Raw genomic sequence first — 17,380 nt, forward strand, 5'->3', positions numbered from 1 at the left:
TGGTTACAGTAGGGGAAGAGAAAAGTCCTCCAGAATTTAACAATCAATGCGGTGGATTCTTCTCTCAGGGGGGCTAGAACTAGTCTCTAGCAGCTATAGGAGAGTAGGAGCTGCAGTTTTCTGTATGCCTAAGGAATAGAGAAAGTTGGTGAACACCAATAATGTCTTCCATACTGCCCCATCTGTTTCTTTCTTTCTTTTAAAACTTTGATTTTATTTTTGTTTCCCATGGCTTGGGGAATCTTAGCTTCCCAACCAGGGATCAAACCCGGGCCCATGGTAGTGAGAGCACAGTCTTAGCCCCTGGACCCCCAGGGAACTCCCTCCATCTTTTTCTTATTTTTCCTGTCATGGCCTTCCAGGGGAAGAAGTATTTATTCTGGAGCCTCAGATCCCTGGGCAGAGCATGCATACTAACAGTAGAGGGGGAGGGGCGTCACAGGACACTAAATGTTACAAAGTTGCCTTTCACCTCCCTCACCTTCATACTTATTTAATTTGTAAATCTGAGATTGAGCTGCCTTTCCTATTTTGTGGGTGTGCATGCTTAGCCGTGTCTGACTCTTTGTGATCCCCATGGACTGTAGCCGCCGGGCTCTTCTGTCCATGGGATTTTTCAGGCAAGAATAATGGAGTGGGTTGCCATTTCTTACTCTAGGGGGTCTTCCCAACCCAGGATTGACCCCATGTTTCTTATGTCTCCTGTACTGACAGGCAGATTCTTTACCACTGGCACCCCACTCCAGTACTCTTGCCTGGAAAATCCCATGGACGGAGGAGCCTGGTAGGCTGCAGTCCATGGGGTCGCTAAGAGTCAGACATGACTGAGCGACTTGCCTTTCACTTTTTACTTTCCTGCATTGGAGAAGGAAATAGCAACCCACTCCAGTGTTCTTGCCTGGGGAATCCCAGGGATGGGGGAGCCTGGTGGGCTGCGGTCTATGGGGTCACACAGAGTCGGACATGACTGAAATGACTTAGCAGCAGCAGCACCCCTCTGAGAAGAATAAATCTTTAAAAAAATAACTTACATCTTGTTACACTTTTCACAATATTTGAACTGAATTGTGTTTAAATGTTTATGCTCTTTGCATTCAGTTCATTATTTATTCAAAATTTTTGCTATAGGCTTTATCTTGAATGTGCAAAACCATTCGCCCTGCATAGAAATCCCTATGTTCCTCTGGCAATTCTTTGAGGGTTTTTAAGGCTCTCATGAGAAACGCTGGGCTGGAAGAAGCATAAGCTGGAATCAAGATTGCCGGGAGAAATATCAATAACCTCAGATATGCAAATGACACCACTCTTATAGCAGAAAGTGAAGAGGAACTAAAGAGCCTCATGATGAAAGTGAAAGAGGAGAGTGAAAAAGTTGGCTTAAAGCTCAACATTCAGAAAACTAGGATCATGGCATCTGGTCCCATCACTTCATGGGAAATAGATGGGGAAACAGTGGAAACAGTGTCAGACTTTATTTTTTGAGCTCCAAAATCACTGCAGATGGTGATTGCAGCCAGGAAATTAAAAGACGCTTACTCCTTGGAAGGAAAGTTGTGACCAACCTAGATAGCATATTCAAAAGCAGAGACATTACTTTGCCAACAAAGGTCCGTCTAGCCAAGGCTATGGTTTTTCCAGTGGTCATGTATGGATGTGAGAGTTGGACTGTGAAGAAAGCTGAGTGCCGAAGAATTGATGCTTCTGAACTGTGGTGTTGGAGAAGACTCTTGAGAGTCCCCTGGACTGCAAGGAGATCCAACCAGTCCGTTCTAAAGGAAATCAGTCCTGGGTGTTCATTGGAAGGACTGATGCTGAAGCTGAAACTCCAGTACTTTGGCCACCTCATGTGAAGAGTTGACTCATTGGAAAAGACTCTGATGCTGGGAGGGATTGGGGGCAGGAGGAGAAGGGGGCAACAGAGGATGAGATGGCTGCATGGATGGCATCACCGACTTGATGGACATGAGTTTGAGTGAACTTCGGGAGTTGGTGATGGACAGGGAGGCCTGGCGTGCTGCGATTCATGGGGTCACAAAGAGTCGGACCGACCGAGTGACTGAACTGAACTGAACTGAACTGAAGGCTCTGTCCAAAATTTGTGCAGCTCTTGATGCTGCTGTAGGATCTTTGTTTCCATAGGTATCCTTCAGGGAGCCGGCATGAGGACCTCCACCCGTGGCAAAGGTCATGAGGAAGGAGGCTCGACATACGCAAAGGCAGGATCGAGCCTCAGGAGTCCCCTGGAAATTCTCGAGCATCTACCTCGAAAACCAGAGTCTGCCTACTTTACTACTTTGTGCTCTCACCTACACCTCTGACTTTACATGGGGCTGTCCCCCACCACCTCTTTCAGAGAAGGAGTTAACTTAGAGCTCCAGTTAATAATAATTCCTGGGCATGATAGGAGTGTTTCAACCTACAATCTCCTCTGAAGGTTCTCTAGCCTGCCTTACAGGCTTGTCTGGCCACATGTGATTGCTCACAGCTTCCCAACCATGAGAGGCACGAGATACTTTAAACCTTCTAAAAACAGGTTCTTTAGAGAAGTTAGAAAACTATTAGTATAAGTATAGTGGGCTGATTAGAAATTGTATTGGTGAAGGGTTTTTCATTTGTTGAGCCAATGTTTACTTCTAAGTCTCCACATCCCCTGCCATTAATGAATATATAGAAGAAATATGTATTAACCTTTGATATTAATCACATTAGACCTTAGGCTAAGCAAATTCTTTCCTTAATTAAAACTCACTACACCCTCACCCTATAGGAATGTAACTTTATCTGGTACCTTCAGAAGGTGGCGTCTGTTTCAAAAATAATCACCCCTGGAGAAATAAGTGTTCTGGTTGACTGACTGCTATCACAAGGAGAGGGTCATAAATTGTCAGCAGGCCCCCTGGCCAGAAGATGATGTAACACCCCTAAGACCTCTGTATACATTTGTATGAAGCACCTGACTTTGATAAAAGTCAGGACTGCTGTCCCCACGTGACTTTTGTATAACACCTCAGTGTATAAAAACAGACTCTGGAAAATAAAGAATTGGGATCAGTTCCTCCAAATACTGGTCTCCCCATGTCTCTCTCTCTCTCAAACTCTGGCTGAGTTTCCATCTGGAGCACAGAGCCCGCCAAGCTTACTAACTTTGCCTGGGCTTCTAAGATCCGACCGGGGAGGCCTCAGTGTCTCCTCTCCTTTGGGAGAACGGAAGGACGCCTGCGGCCTACATAAGTGGTGCAAGCTTCTTGTCTTGAAGTTTTATTGGTTTCCCGCGTAAACCAAGCTACTCAGCCTCTTTTCTCCACTGAATTTTCCTAATGAGCTATCCTTATTCTATTACTCTTTATATCTCTAATTAATATTTAATTAAAGCCAGTATACCCAGTGAACTCGCCGAAGCCATCTCCCCTTCGAACACCCTGGATCAGCTGGGGCTGGACCTCGGCAGTATCCATTTTACCATAGCATTCAGAGGGAAGTTGCTTCCAAAAGACATTCACCCTCACTCCAAACTTCAGAAATTATATTATGAAATCATAAAGCAAGAATGAACAATACATCTCCAGCTTTAAGGGAACATTTGTACCACCTAGCTTTGGAAAACAGTAGATATTTAGATAAGTCTGGGTTATCTATGTTTGACACTTCTGATTTAATACCTGATAATTATAAATATTGGGCATCTTGAAGACTGAATAGTATAATGTATTTTTTCCACTGTTACTTGTATTGAGAAGTTATCCATTACATTATAGTGGATCCAAAGTTGTACCTTTGGTGAGCTTAATTTGAAAAGCACTGGAAAAGAACCATTCTTTGAAGAATTTTGGAAACTCAATATTGCAGAAATTGCTTTCTGATATTTGCAAGATCCTTTCTAGGTTCTTTCCCAAGTGATCCTAGGTCGTCCTTCTCAGTCTTTTCTATTAATGCTCTCTGGTGGCCTTATGAAGAAATGTCTCTATATATGCTTGTAGTAAAAAGTGGATCCACAAAGCATGAAGTACAGTAGATCCTCTGATATAAAGAATTCCTTATGGTTTTCTTCAGTTGCCCTCTGTACCAGCTTGCTAAAAGTTTAAGAAAGTCCATGGGGCAACTGCACCAACATGACTCTTCATTTCTCTCCTTCTGATTTGGCTTAGGTGATCCACTGTCCATCTGCTTGTGAAAGTGAAGTCGCTCAGTTGTGTCCAACTCTTTGTGACTCCATGGACTGTAGTCTACCAGGCTCCTCCATCCATGGGATTCTCCAGGCAAGAGTACTGGAGTGGGTTGCCATTTCCTTCTCAGGGGATCTTCCAGGCCCAGGGATAGAACCTGGGTCTCCCACACTGTAGGCAGATGCTTTACCATCTGAGCCACCAGGGAGGTCCTCTGTCCATTTGCTTGTACATGCTCCCAAATCAATTCCTTTCAACACCAGAGGTTTTCTCTGCGGATCCAGGTGTCCCATGAACTGCTCCTGCGAATCACCCTCGAGCTGAGGTACAGGGACGCTCTGCCCATTCTCCTTCAACTCTGGGGAACCTCCACGTTTCGCCTTTCTTTTCTGGAACATTATTTCCACCATCTTCAACAGAGTTCCTTTGTGACCTGCCATCTTTCTTCTTCCTACACTTCACGTGCTTGGAAGTTCTAGTCCTTCAGGATTTACAGCTGATTAGTGGAGGGCAATGGCACCCCACTCCAGCACTCTTGCCTGGAAAATCCCATGGATGGAGGAGCCTGGTAGGCTACAATCCATGGGGTTGCAAAGAATCGGATACGACTGAGTGTCTTCACTTTGACTTTTCACTTTCATGCATTGGAGAAGGAAATGGCAACCCACTCCAGTGTTCTTGCCTGGAGAATCCCAGGGATGGGGGAGCCTGGTGGGCTGCTGTCTATGGGGTTGCACAGAGTCGGACACAACTGAAGTGACTTAGCAGCAGCAGCAGCAGCAGTGGTAAAAGTGGAAACATGAGAACATTGCTTGGGTCTCATGCTTCATAGAAGCTTTACCGTAAAACCCTCTATTAAAGCATCAGGGATTTGACCGGCCTTTTATTTACAATTTGCTGTTACATTTATGAGTAAGAGTATTGCATTTATTACATTATGGAAAGAATATTGCATTTGTGGGTAGCTGAGGGCCTCTTGGCATGTTCGGTAACACATAACTCAAGTATTCCAGACTCTCTGGGTCTCCTACCATTACAGTCCCACCTTACACATCCATCAAAATGTGTGTTCTCTTAGGGAAGTGAAAAAGAAAAAAATTCTACTGTGTTCTTCTCCCACTCAGTGAATTAGTGGGCATACATATATTTATTGTGGCCAAACAGTAACTTTTAAGGAATTCCTGGCACATTTTTTGTTTCACTGTTTATTTCTTCTCTATTGTCCACATGCACTGGGTATTCCGAATTATAACATCTCCTGTTGGCCACTTGTGTGAAATGTCAACTTTATCAGCTTCATCATGAACGCCTTCTAGGCGGCTCGAATTTTCATGTGTGCCCAAGCTTTAAAGCTCATTTGATTCTTCCTAACATTATAGTGGATTGTTTCTCTGTCACTCCACCTAAATTTTACATTTCTCATGGACAAGAAACATGTCTGTTTCATCTTGCAGGATTCACAATATTGGGCCATGGATTGAGAGGCAAATTAAATAATAATACACTTACAGATCACTTTGGAGAAAAAGAAGTCTTGCTCTCCTTACTTATCAAATATTTTTTTCCAGTTTCTTTTTAGCAGAAGATCTTGTCTTGTTCTAAAATAAGTTTGTTGAAGCCACACAGCTTGAACTTCCTCATTCCCCTGTTTTTCAAATCTTCCTACTTTAATCATGTGTCTGAAAAAGTGTTTTTTCTTTCTTTTTTTAAGCAATGCATTTTATTCTTTTTACCTTCTATTTATATGTACAAATCTAGCTTAAAAGTACACTCAGATTCATACATTCCTTATACGTATCAAATTAGCCAATTTCACAGAAAAAAAAATAATTTTAAACCACTGTTACTCACTGCTCACTTTCATCACTGCAGAAGGTAGCTATAAAAACAAGTATTAACATTAAAGGTGACTGACCCTCAGCATAGAGACATAACACTTTTAAGCCACCAGAAACTATTGCTTTGGCCCAAAATACCTTTGGATCAATAGAACTTTTTGGCCTACCTAATAATATCATTAATTAAGAAGTTTATGGGGCTTCCCTGGTGGCTCAGATAGTAAAGAATCTGCCTGCAATGAAGGAGACTCTTGAGAGTCCCTTGGGCTGCAAGGAGATCCAACCAGTCCATCCTAAAGGAAATGAGTCCTGAGTATTCATTGGAGGGACTGATGCTGAAGCAGAAGCTCGAATACTTTGGCCACTTGATGCAGAGAACTGACTCTTTGGAAAATACCCTGACGCTGGGGAAGATTGAAGGCGGGAGGAGAAGGGGACGACAGAGGATGAGATGGTTGGATGGCATCACTGACTCAATGGACATAAGTGTGAGCAAGCTCCAGGAGATGGTGAAGGACAGGGAAGCCTGGTATGCTGCAGTCCATGGGGTTGCAAAGAGTTGGACAGAACTGAGCGACTGAACAAATAACAACACAGTGCACATATGTCAACTTCCAAAATTCCTGAAGTCCTGGTACATCTACTGCCTTCATTTTCTCATTTTAATTCACTCTTTGCCTTTTTAAAATATTGCTTCTTCTTTTAATACTCTGTTTCACTGAAAGCTACTGGTGCTCCATTAATTATAAAACATAATAATGCTTTTTTTTCCCTTTTATCCTCTTTAAAGATTGTTTCAAATCTACCTTTATTAGCTTAAGAAGTTTAACATTTAGATTCACTAAATGTTAAATGTTAGAAATGTTAGATTTCACCAAGTTATTATAAATATAAATCCATGAGAGCTATTGTCTCCCAGATATACACCAAACTCTTTTCATATTTTTAAATTTTTATTGGAGTATAGTTGATTTACAATGTTGTGTTAATTACTGCTGTACAGCAAAGTGAATCATATCCACATATCCACACTCTCTCTTTTTATCCTTTTAAACATTTTTTTGCAGCATTTTATTCTTTTGAGAAGCTTCTCTCCGTGTTTGTTTTTTCCTCCCTCTCCTGGTTTATAGGAAATCCTCCTCTCCAGATAATTCTCAGTCTCTTCCATTTTTTCCCCAATAGCCCTTCCCCTGAGTCCTCATAAGGCCCGTGCCTCGGAATGCTGTCCGCTGTCGTCTCCATTTAGATGTTCTCTGTTGGCAGTGTCAGTCACCGCATCATCATGGAGATCTACTGGCCACAGCAGGCCAGGGACCGTGCTGGATGACAAAGATCCACGGTGAACAATCTGCCTTGTCCTTCTGAGCCCACATACCCTGTAGAGTAGTTTTCTTTTTTCTCCTAGTCTGGTTTCCAAGGACCTGAACTGCAGTCAGTAATTCTGCAGGTGAAAAATTCTGGAGTGGTATCACATGGCTTTATGAAGGCATCCTACCCAGCACCTAATGACACTAAGCTCCTCTAGCTTGATTGGTTATCTGGATGAGGAGTTTCCAATCCCGGGGTAGACAGAAAGACATCTCTGCTCTGCATGAATATTTGACTGAGTGTGTGTGGCCAAGCCCTGTTCTAAAGAGGTGAAGATTTTCCTGTCTTGTTGGTTTTCTTCCAGAATGAGTCCTAGCTGGGTTCCCTGGGTGGTGGCCTTCTTATCCACGGCTCTCAGGCTGGATGCTTCTGTGACTCAAGGCAGAGATTCTCCAGGTAAGAACATAGTGATTTCTTTCAGGTGTAAGGCACACATTGACACGGGGGAGAGAGGCCTTTCCCTACAGGTCCAGGCTCCAGTCCAGACAGGAAGCAGATCTGGCTTCAGAGAATCTTCTTTTTTCTCACAGAAAAGCTTTCCCTCCCGCTTTACCACATGAAATGGACCGGCGGGGAAAGGGACTTCCTGTCTCAGAGCCGCTGATTCAACAAAAGGGAAACATACTGCTTGCTCAGGGTCCTTATGGTATTGATGGCCATCCGGAGAACTGGGAAAAATTGAGGCAGGCTGAACATAGCCACTGTCCTTCAGCCAGGAGTTTGAAGATTGTGACTGCTTCTATTTGTGACTGCTTCTTTATGCACATATGGACTTGACTGCTTCATTGGACATTTTTAAGCCTCTGTAACATGGTCAGATTGTACCGAGTGATTGGACAAACAGGAGAAATTGAATGTGTGATGCCCATCCTCAGGTTGCCAGGTACATACGCTTACTGGTATCTGTCTAGCTGAGAAGTTAAGCTACGCAAGCGTGAAGTGACAGTACATTCCAAAAACATATTTATCAGAAGAAAACAGGACACAGCATTCTAAAAACAGAACCCCTTTGAACGTCAGTCTCGTTAAACACAAAAGAGGAACAAAACCCTAGGGGTGGGGAGGGTGGGTGTGAGGAGATCATTGTTCTTGGAGAACAGAAACCTCTCTGAGCTTATAATTTCTATTAAACAAAAACAGCAACAACACACACACACACGATCAGTAAGACCTAAACTCTGACACAGATCTGGCTGAAAAATAATTATTTTTCTAATTTAGACTGTAAGATGAAAGAGGGAACTGGAGATTAGAGACTCATCTGAGTTTGAGATCAGTCTGGCTGACCCAGGAAGGATGTTGGCCTCCTGACACTCAGCCCAGCAGTTCCTCTGCGCTTAGGCATGAAGGCAGGTCTGCATCTGAGGTCAGGATCACCCTTCACATCTCAGCCGAAATGCCGTTTCTTCAGGGAGATCGTCCCCGGTTAATTTGTGCTACCAACCCATCTGAAAGTCCTTTTGCGTTGTTCTTAAGTGCACAGAGTGGAGTTCTCTCTCCCAGCGAGCTCACAGCGCTTTGTCATCACTCCCTTCTCTTTATCCTCACTCCCTCCCTTCCATTCCAACTAAGTATCAGGGTGGCTTTAGAAAAGATGTAGCAGTTTTTTGTGTGTATTTAAAATATTAGTAAATGTCATCATGTGTTGAATTACATTCTGCTTTTTAAAAAAGTTTAATTTTTAAAATTAATTTTTATTGGTGTGTAGTTGGTTTATACTGTTGTGTCCGTTTCTACTGTAGAGCAAGGTGGATCAGCTATACACACACATGTATCCCCTCTTTTTTGGATTTCCTTCCCAGTTAGGTCACCGCAGAGCACTGAGTCGAGTTCCCTGTGCTCTACAGTAGGTTCTCTTTAGTTTTCTGTTTTATACAAAGTATCAATAGTGTATATACATCAATCCCAATCTCCCAGTTTCATCCCCCCGCCCCACCTCCCATTCCCCACTTATCCACACGTTTGTTCTCTACGTCTGTGTCTTTATTTCTGCTTTGCAAATAAGGTCATTTATGCCATTTTTTCTCGAATCCACAGACATGCATCAATATTTGATATTTGTTTTTCTCTTTCTGACTTGCTTCACTCTGTATGACAGTCTCTAGGTCCATCCTCATCTCTACAAATGACCCCATTTTGTTCCTTTCTGTGGCTGAGTAATATTCCACTGTACACATGCAGCACGTCTGCTTTCTCACATTCTGCTTCTTTTCTTACTTGACCCAAATGCTCTTGAGTTCTACCTTGGTGGTGATGTGTGTGAACTGAAGCCCCATCTTTATTGATGGGGAAGCAGGTCAGGAAGTGGAAGTGTCTGTTTCTATGTGACACCAGTATATGCAGAACTAAAACTCCAGTCAACTGAGACCTAGCCCACGGCCAGGTACCAGTTTCTGTCTTAAAATTACCCATATCTTCAAGTTTAAGACAGCTATCATTATCTTAGTCTGTTTGGACTGCTATGACAAATACCACAGATTGGGTGGCTTATAAACAACAGACATTTATTTCTCAAAGTTCTGGAGGCTGAGGAGTCCAAGATCAAGACTCCAGCCTGGTTGTGTCCTGGGAAAGGCTGTCATCTTGGTTCGGAGCTGGTGCCTTCTCTGTGTCCTGACGTGGTGGAAGGGGCTGGTGCGCTCTCTGGAGCCTCTTCCCTAGGGGTGCTAATCCCATTCATCAGGAGCCCACGCTCCCAACTGAGGTACCTCCCCTGATACCACCAACTAATTCCATCACCCTTGGGGTTTGGGATTTCAACATATGAATTTACCATAGTAAACAGTCACACTTTTCCTCACCTATGAAGATTGATTAAATAACTTTGGAAAATTAAAACTGTTTTGGAGAACATGAGCCATTTAGAAATGAGGTACAGTGTATGAAAGTTAATATAGAGCTCAAACTAATCACTACCAATACTAGGAACATACTTTGAGAGTAGAAAATCATAATGGAGAATGAGTTTGATTTTTATTTTTTTACTTATTTACTTTAAATTTATTTTTATTGAAGTACGGTTGAATTACATGTTGTGTTAATTACTGCTGTATGGCAAAGGGACTCAGTTATATGTGTATATATATATAAATATGTACATACTGTCTTATATTCTTTTCCATTATGGTTTATCACAGAATATTGAAGGATTTAGATTTTGTTTTTGATTTGGAGTTTTAAAAATAATTCTTAAAAATTTATTTAATTACTTTACAGTGCTTGGTCTTCATTGCTGCGTGGGCCCTTCTCCAACTGGGACAAGCAGGGGGGTACTCTCGAGTTGCTGTGCATGGGCTGCTCGCGGCAGTGGCTCCTCTTACTGCCGAGCACGGGCCCCGGGGCATGCAGCTGCAGTAGTTGTGACTCCCGGGCGCTCGAGCACAGGCTCAGTTGTTGTGGCCCACGGGCTTGGTTGCTTCGCGGCGGGTGGCATCTTCCTGGATCAGGGATCGAACTCGTGTCTCCTGCATTGGCAGGCGGATTTTTTTTTTTTTTAAACCACTGAGCCACTAGGGAATCCCTGGATTTGGATTTTTTAATTCACTCTTCAGTGGAAGTGCTTAATATTAAAGGCTCCAGACAAGGTTTAAGTTAAGCTTATATTCCTTATCACCATGTTATTACAACCACTAGAACTGTACATATAGGGCCAGTGATGGTGATGATGATGATAAAGGCATATTCAAACCAGGAATTAATATTATTTTGCCCAAAGTTGATAGAGGTAATGAGGTCATTACCTTATTAGAGCCAACAGAGAGGATGAGGTCTCTGAGTAATCATGCACAGGAAAAGGTACAGGAGAAAATTCTTGAGAAAACCCATATGAGTGGAAAGTAGAAGGGAAATTTCTACTACTGTGAATCTGCTCTGCATTTTTTTTTAACCCCACTTCCATCTTCCTTTCATTTTACTCCAGAAGGAATATACAGAATGATCCTGCTAATGGCAAGAAAATTGAACTATTCCGTACAGGGATGGTTGGTTTTGACTTGATAATAAGGAGAATTAAAAGTCTGGGCTTCTGCAAGCCTGGGCTGGAGACACTTAGCACTTTCTGGCAAAACACAAACAGTCTATACATACTGGACAAATGATTGTATATTTGTTGAATGAATGTTCGTGTCTCTGGACTCATTCTGACTTGCTTCTTTGGGTGACATGTCTCCTATTTGGCTGGCCTGATAGGCTGCACCTCAGGCTTCTTTCAAAGAAGAAAGGGTGTTCTTTTTAAAAAAAATTTATTGGAGTATAGTTAATGGCAACCCACTCCAGTGTTCTTGCCTGGAGAATCCCAGGGACGGGGGAGCCTGGTGGGCTGCCTTCTATGGGGTCACACAGAGTTGGACACGACTGAAGTGACTTAGCAATAGCAATAGTTAATTTGTAATGTTGTGTTAGTTTCAGGTGAACAGCAAAGTGAATCGGTTATACATATACATACATCCACTCTTTTCATTATCTTTTCCCCCATATAGGCCATTACAGAGTATTGAGTAGAGTTCTGTATGCTGTACAGCAGGTCCTTGCTGTTAGCTATTTTATATACAGTAGTATATATATCTCATTCCTGATCTCCCAATTTATCCCTCCCCTTCTTACCCCTGGCGACCATGAGTTTGTTTTCTATATCTGTACTCTATTTCTGTTGTGCAGGTAAGTTCATTTGTACCCTTTTTTTTTTTTGATTCCACATTTAAACAATACCATATGATATTTGCCTTTGACTTACTTCACTTAACATGATAATCTCTAGGTCCATCCATGTTACTGCAAATGGCGTTATTTTGTTCTTTTTTATGGCTGAGTAATCTTCCAGATGTTCAAGCTGGTTTTAGAAAATGCAGAGAAACCACAGATCTAATTGCTAACATCCGCTGGATCATCAAAAAAGCAAGAGAGTTTCAGAAAAACATCTATTTCTGCTTTATTGACTATGCCAAAGTCTTTGACTGTGTAGATCACAATAAACTGTGGAAAATTCGGAAGGAGATGGAAATACCAGACCACTTGATCTGCCTCTTGAGAAACCTGTATGCAGGTCAGGAAGCAACAGTTAGAACTGGACATGGAACAACAGACTGGTTCCAAATAGGAAAAGGAGTACATCAAGGCTGTATGTTGTCACCCTGTTTATTTAACTTATATGCAGAACACATCATGAGAAACGCTGGGCTGGAGGAAGCACAAGCTGGAATCAAGACTGCCGGGAGAAATATCAATAACCTCAGATATGCAGATGATACCACCCTTATGGCAGAAAGTGAAGAAGAACTAAAGAGCCTCTTGATGAAAGTGAAAGAGGAGAGTGAAAAGTTGGCTGAAAGCTCAACATTCAGAAAACTAAGATCATGGCATCTTGTCCCATCACTTCATGGGAAATAGATGGGGAAACAGTGGAAACAGTGTCAGACTTTATTTTTGGGGGCTCCAAAATCACTGCAGATGGTGATTGCAGCCATGAAATTAAAAGACGCTTACTCCTTGAAAGGAAAGTTATGACCAACCTAGACAGCATATTAAAAATCAGAGACATTACTTTGTCCACAAAGGTCCATCTGGCCAAGGCTATGGTTTTTCCAGTGGTCATGTATGGATGTGAGAGTTGGACTGAGAAGAAAGCTGAGTGCCGAAGACTTGATGCTTTTTAACTGTGGTGTTGGAGAAGACTCTTGAGAGTCCCTTGGACTGCAAGGAGATCCAACCAGTCCATTCTAAAGCAGATCAGTCCTGGGTGTTCATTGGAAGGACTGATGCTGAAGCTGAAACTCCATTACTTTGGCCACCTCACGTGAAGAGTTGACTCATTTGTAAAGACCCTGATGCTGGGAAAGATTGAGGGCAGGAGGAGAAGGGGATGACAGAGGATGAAATGGATGGCATCACCGACTCAATGGACATGAGTTTGGGTGGACTCTGGCAGTTAGTGATGGACAGGGAGGCCTGGCATGCTGTGGTTCATGGGGTTGCAAAGAGTCGGACAGACTGAGCGACTGAACTGAACTGAACTGAATATTCCATTGTTTATGCGTACCACTTCTTTTTTAAAGAATGGATGTCTGTTTGCTAAGAGGAACCAGGGTGGGGCCCAGAGGAGCAGAGGCTACTTTGTCAGATTTACTGAGGTCAAAGCCCTCCTCTCCAATCCATATGGTCCATAGTAATATACCAGGTATGGGTTTCCTAAAGATGGGGGCTAGTTCATAGTCTTTTTTTGTTTTTCCAGAAGATTTTGTGACCCAGGCAAAGGCTGACTGTTACTTCACCAATGGGACAGAAAAGGTGCGGTTTGTGGTCAGATTCATCTTCAACCTGGAGGAGTATGCACGTTTCGACAGCGACTTGGGGATGTTTGTGGCCTTGACGGAGCTGGGGAAGCCGGACGCCGAGCGGTGGAACAACCGGCCGGATATACTGGCGAGGAGTAGAGCCTCTGTGGACATGCTCTGCAGACGCAACTACTATCTGGGTGCACCCTTCACCGTGGGGAGGAGAGGTGAGGTGGGAGTTGGGGTCTCCTTGGTGGGAGCCTGGGCGTGGCTCTTCTTCCTTGTCCTGGGCAGTTTCCTGCTTTAGGATATCTATCCATCAGGGTCAGGTGCAGGGGAGACTATATATGACCTGTCCCCAGTTGTGACTCTGTCCTCAGGGGTCAGGTCACTGTGGTCTTGGTCCCAGATACCAGTTCTCGGCGCCTTTGAGGGCTAGTGTCTTCCTGAACACAAGGAAAATTGTGGGTGTGTCTGATAAAGCCCACATCCTCCTTGCGGACACTGACACTTTCAGTGTCTGAGTCCTGGGGGTGAGCTTTCCCCACATTTCCGGTTGCCACGTGGGTGATCTGGGGAAGAGATTCAGGGCAGAGACAGCCCCTAAAGGCACTCCGGGGTTGGCTTTGTGGATTTCCTTCACCACCTCTCATTTTTTCTCTCCCCTCTTAGTACAACCAGAGGTGACGGTGTATCCAGAGAAGACCCCAGCCCTGCAGCACCGCAATCTGCTGCTTTGCTTGGTGACAGGTTTCTACCCAGGAGACATCAAGGTCACCTGGTTCCGGAATGGGCAGGAACAGAGAGAGGGGATCATGTCCACTGGTCTCATCAGGAATGGAGACTGGACCTTTCAGATGACGGTGATGCTGGCCATGACGCCCGAGCTTGGAGAGGTCTACACCTGCCTCGTTGACCATCCCAGCTTGCTGAGCCCTGTTTCTGTGGAGTGGAGTGAGAACCAGCTTGTACTTTCTGGACCCAGCTGGGGTCGATCTGACTCTGGACAGGGCCTGTGTTACCTCCCTATTCACCTTGGCCACAGCACTAGCTCCTCCCTCTGACCTGAAGGAGTCATAGAAATTGGGGTCGTTGGGCTGGGGTGGAGAAAAATCATGGCAGATAGATATCCTTGGATCTTCCAAGAAATAAGGAGGTCTAATCACCTCGTCACTCACTTCTGGCTTTGGGAACGTGCATCCTCTGGTACTTTGGCCTTGGGATTTAGGGGGGCATTCTTATTGGCCATCAGAATCGTTAACAGAAACTCCACGAGTACGAAACTTGGACCCAAAGATGTATTCTTTCTCGGAACAGCATTGTACTGCTGTCCAGCACGGGCCCTGGGATTTCAGGAGAAAATGTTAGTCACTGTCATGTTCGACTCTTTGGGACCCCACGGACTGTAGCAGCCAGGCTCCTCTTTCCATGGGATTTCCCAGGCAAGATTACTGGAGTGGGTCACCATGCCCTCCTCCAGGTGATTTTCCCGACTCAGGGATTGAACTGGGGTCTTCTGCATTGCAGGTGGATGGAGTTTCAGGAAGGAGCACCAAATATTGGGAGCTTTTGGCCAACTTTGAGACCTGTTTCCCTTAGGAGCTCAGTCTGAATATTCTTGGAGAAAGATCCTGAGTGGAGCTGCAGCCTTCCTGGTCGGGCTAGTCTTCTTTCTGGTGGGAATTGTCGTCCACATCAGGGCCCGGAAAGGTAATAAGTTTTGAGGAGCACCCTGCCACCTACCCCCGCCTCCAGCTTCCCCCACTTTCCACTTTTCCTAATGTCTAAGATGTGTGACAGCGGAAGGCTGACCATACTTCTCAGGGATCACTGGGATAATCTTTTCTGAAGCCAGAAACATTCCAGGGGGTCATTGGGGGTCACCTCCCACCACTCAGGATAATCACTTTTGATCCTAATTGATGCATTCTATTTCTTCCTTCTTTTTTTTAATTCCAGGACGTGTGGGGACTCCGTTGCCTGGCAATGAGGTAATGTCTCCTTCCTTGTCTTTGGGTCCCAGATCAATCACCCAGCCTTTGGCAGAGGGTGGGATAAGATGTAAGTGGCTCTGGGTGGGTGCGCTGCCTGCTGAGTCCTTGCCCAGGAGGGTGGGGACCTCACAAGACTTTATCGCTCTCCCTGCAGGTCCCAAGAGCAGTGCTTCCACCACCGTAGCAGCCGCACTAGGTTCTCATTGATGCTTCTCCCTGGGAGCCTGAAGATTCATCAGGTGGCCCTGGACCAAGTGAAGGATGCTGTGAGGTCAATGTTCAGGATGTCTCATTCTGTGAGATCTTGGAGGAGTCCTGAACTAACTCTGGAGTGCTGTGTTCTGAGATCACGCATCTCTTACCCTCCTGCCCTTTGTCCTCCTCCTTGTCTACACACATCCTCATTCCCAAGGACAGTGCCCTGAAATTCCCCCAAGACCTAGCTCCTTCCAGCCCCAGATGATTTACTTTTCTGTGGTCCAGCCCTAGCCCTCTGAGTCGTGGTCTTCAACTTTCTCTCCTCCAAACGCAGCCCCGCAGTCTTCAGAAGACAAGTGTTCAGATAGTCACTGCTCCCTTTTCATTGTTTTTTGTTTGTTTTTGGCTGCACTGTGAGGCCTGCGGGATCTTAAGCGCTGTGACCAGGGATCAAACCTGTGCCCCCTGCAGTGGGAGTGAAGAATCATCACCCCCGGACCACTGGAAAAGTCCCGGTTTCATTGATTTTTAAAGTCTTTTTTTCCTTTAAAATAAAACCGAGGTACCAACAACCACGTAAAATGTGTTATTTAATACATGACTTAAGACAAAACCCTTTTAATCAATACCCAGTTCAAGAAGTAGAACTTTTCCAGCTGCTGCAGAAGTCTCTCTGCTGAGGGCCAATCAAAGCTCCTCCTCCCTCTTCTCAAAGGGAATTATACGTTTGCCAACTATTATACACAAGACGGAGGAATAAAAAGGTCTTACTCTTTAGCACAGGGAACTATATTCAGTATCCTGGGATAAACAATAATGGAAAAGAATATATACAAATGAATCACTTGGCTGTGCAGCAGAAATCAACACAATATTGTACATCCACTATGACTCAATAAAATTTGCAAAAGTAATCCCTGGTGGTCCAGTGGCTAAGACTCTGCTCCCACAGCGGTGGCCTGGATTCAAGCCCTGGTCGGGAACTAGATCCCACATACTGCAACTAAGTTTGCACACCACAACTGAACAAGATCCTATGAACCACAGCTAAGACCCATTGCAGACAAACAAATAAATAAATATTTTAAAAGAGTAAATTAAATTAAAAAAAAGTAATCATATCTGGACCATTATAACTGACTGACTGCTAAGTCACTTCAGTCATGTCCGACTCTGTGCAACCCCATAGACGGCAGCCCACCAGGCTCCCCATCCCTGGGATTCTCCAGGCAAGAACACTGGAGTGGGTTGCCATTTCCTTCTCCAATGCAGGAAAGTGAAAAGTGAAAGTGAAGTCGCTCAGTCCTGTCTGACTCCTAGTGACCCCATGGACTGCAGCCTACCAGGCTCCTCCATCCATGGGATTTTCCAGGCAAGAGTATTGGAGTGGGGTGCCTTTGCCTTCTCCGGGACCATTATAACAACTACTTTAAAAAATTTCTTGGTGGTCTATTTACTCAAGTATAAATTTTTGGACATCTAGCTTAGGTGTCTCTTTAAAGATTTAAATTTCTTTATTTTTAACCAGATAATTGCTTTATAATATTGTG

General features: G+C 44.1%; 1 protein-coding gene and 1 pseudogene across 3 annotated transcripts; one reads left to right on the forward strand and one right to left on the reverse strand.

Annotated features, from left to right (window-relative positions):
- Positions 1-1,106: 1,106 nt before the first annotated feature.
- On the reverse strand, positions 1,107-4,573 carry LOC102268795 (tRNA wybutosine-synthesizing protein 5-like; annotated as a pseudogene).
- A 3,031-nt stretch (positions 4,574-7,604) lies between these two features.
- LOC102282998 (HLA class II histocompatibility antigen, DO beta chain) lies at positions 7,605-16,805 on the forward strand. 3 transcript variants are annotated; one of them, XM_070360663.1, is made up of 6 exons: positions 7,605-7,765; positions 13,599-13,865; positions 14,311-14,592; positions 15,238-15,348; positions 15,598-15,629; positions 15,787-16,805. In XM_070360663.1, the coding sequence occupies exons 1-6, from the start codon at positions 7,675-7,677 to the stop codon at positions 15,814-15,816; spliced, it is 813 nt and encodes a 270-aa protein (XP_070216764.1). In that variant the 5' UTR covers positions 7,605-7,674; the 3' UTR covers positions 15,817-16,805. The 3 variants fall into 3 exon arrangements, 2 of the variants coding, with proteins under 2 accessions (XP_070216764.1, XP_005891438.1); XM_005891376.3 differs by having other exon boundaries at positions 13,596-13,865; positions 15,787-16,800; XR_011462124.1 differs by lacking the exon at positions 15,787-16,805 and having other exon boundaries at positions 13,596-13,865; positions 15,166-15,348; positions 15,598-15,627.
- Positions 16,806-17,380: the final 575 nt, after the last annotated feature.

This window comes from Bos mutus, chromosome 23 (genome assembly GCF_027580195.1).
Source record: "Bos mutus isolate GX-2022 chromosome 23, NWIPB_WYAK_1.1, whole genome shotgun sequence".
Classification (NCBI taxonomy): Eukaryota; Metazoa; Chordata; class Mammalia; order Artiodactyla; family Bovidae; genus Bos; species Bos mutus.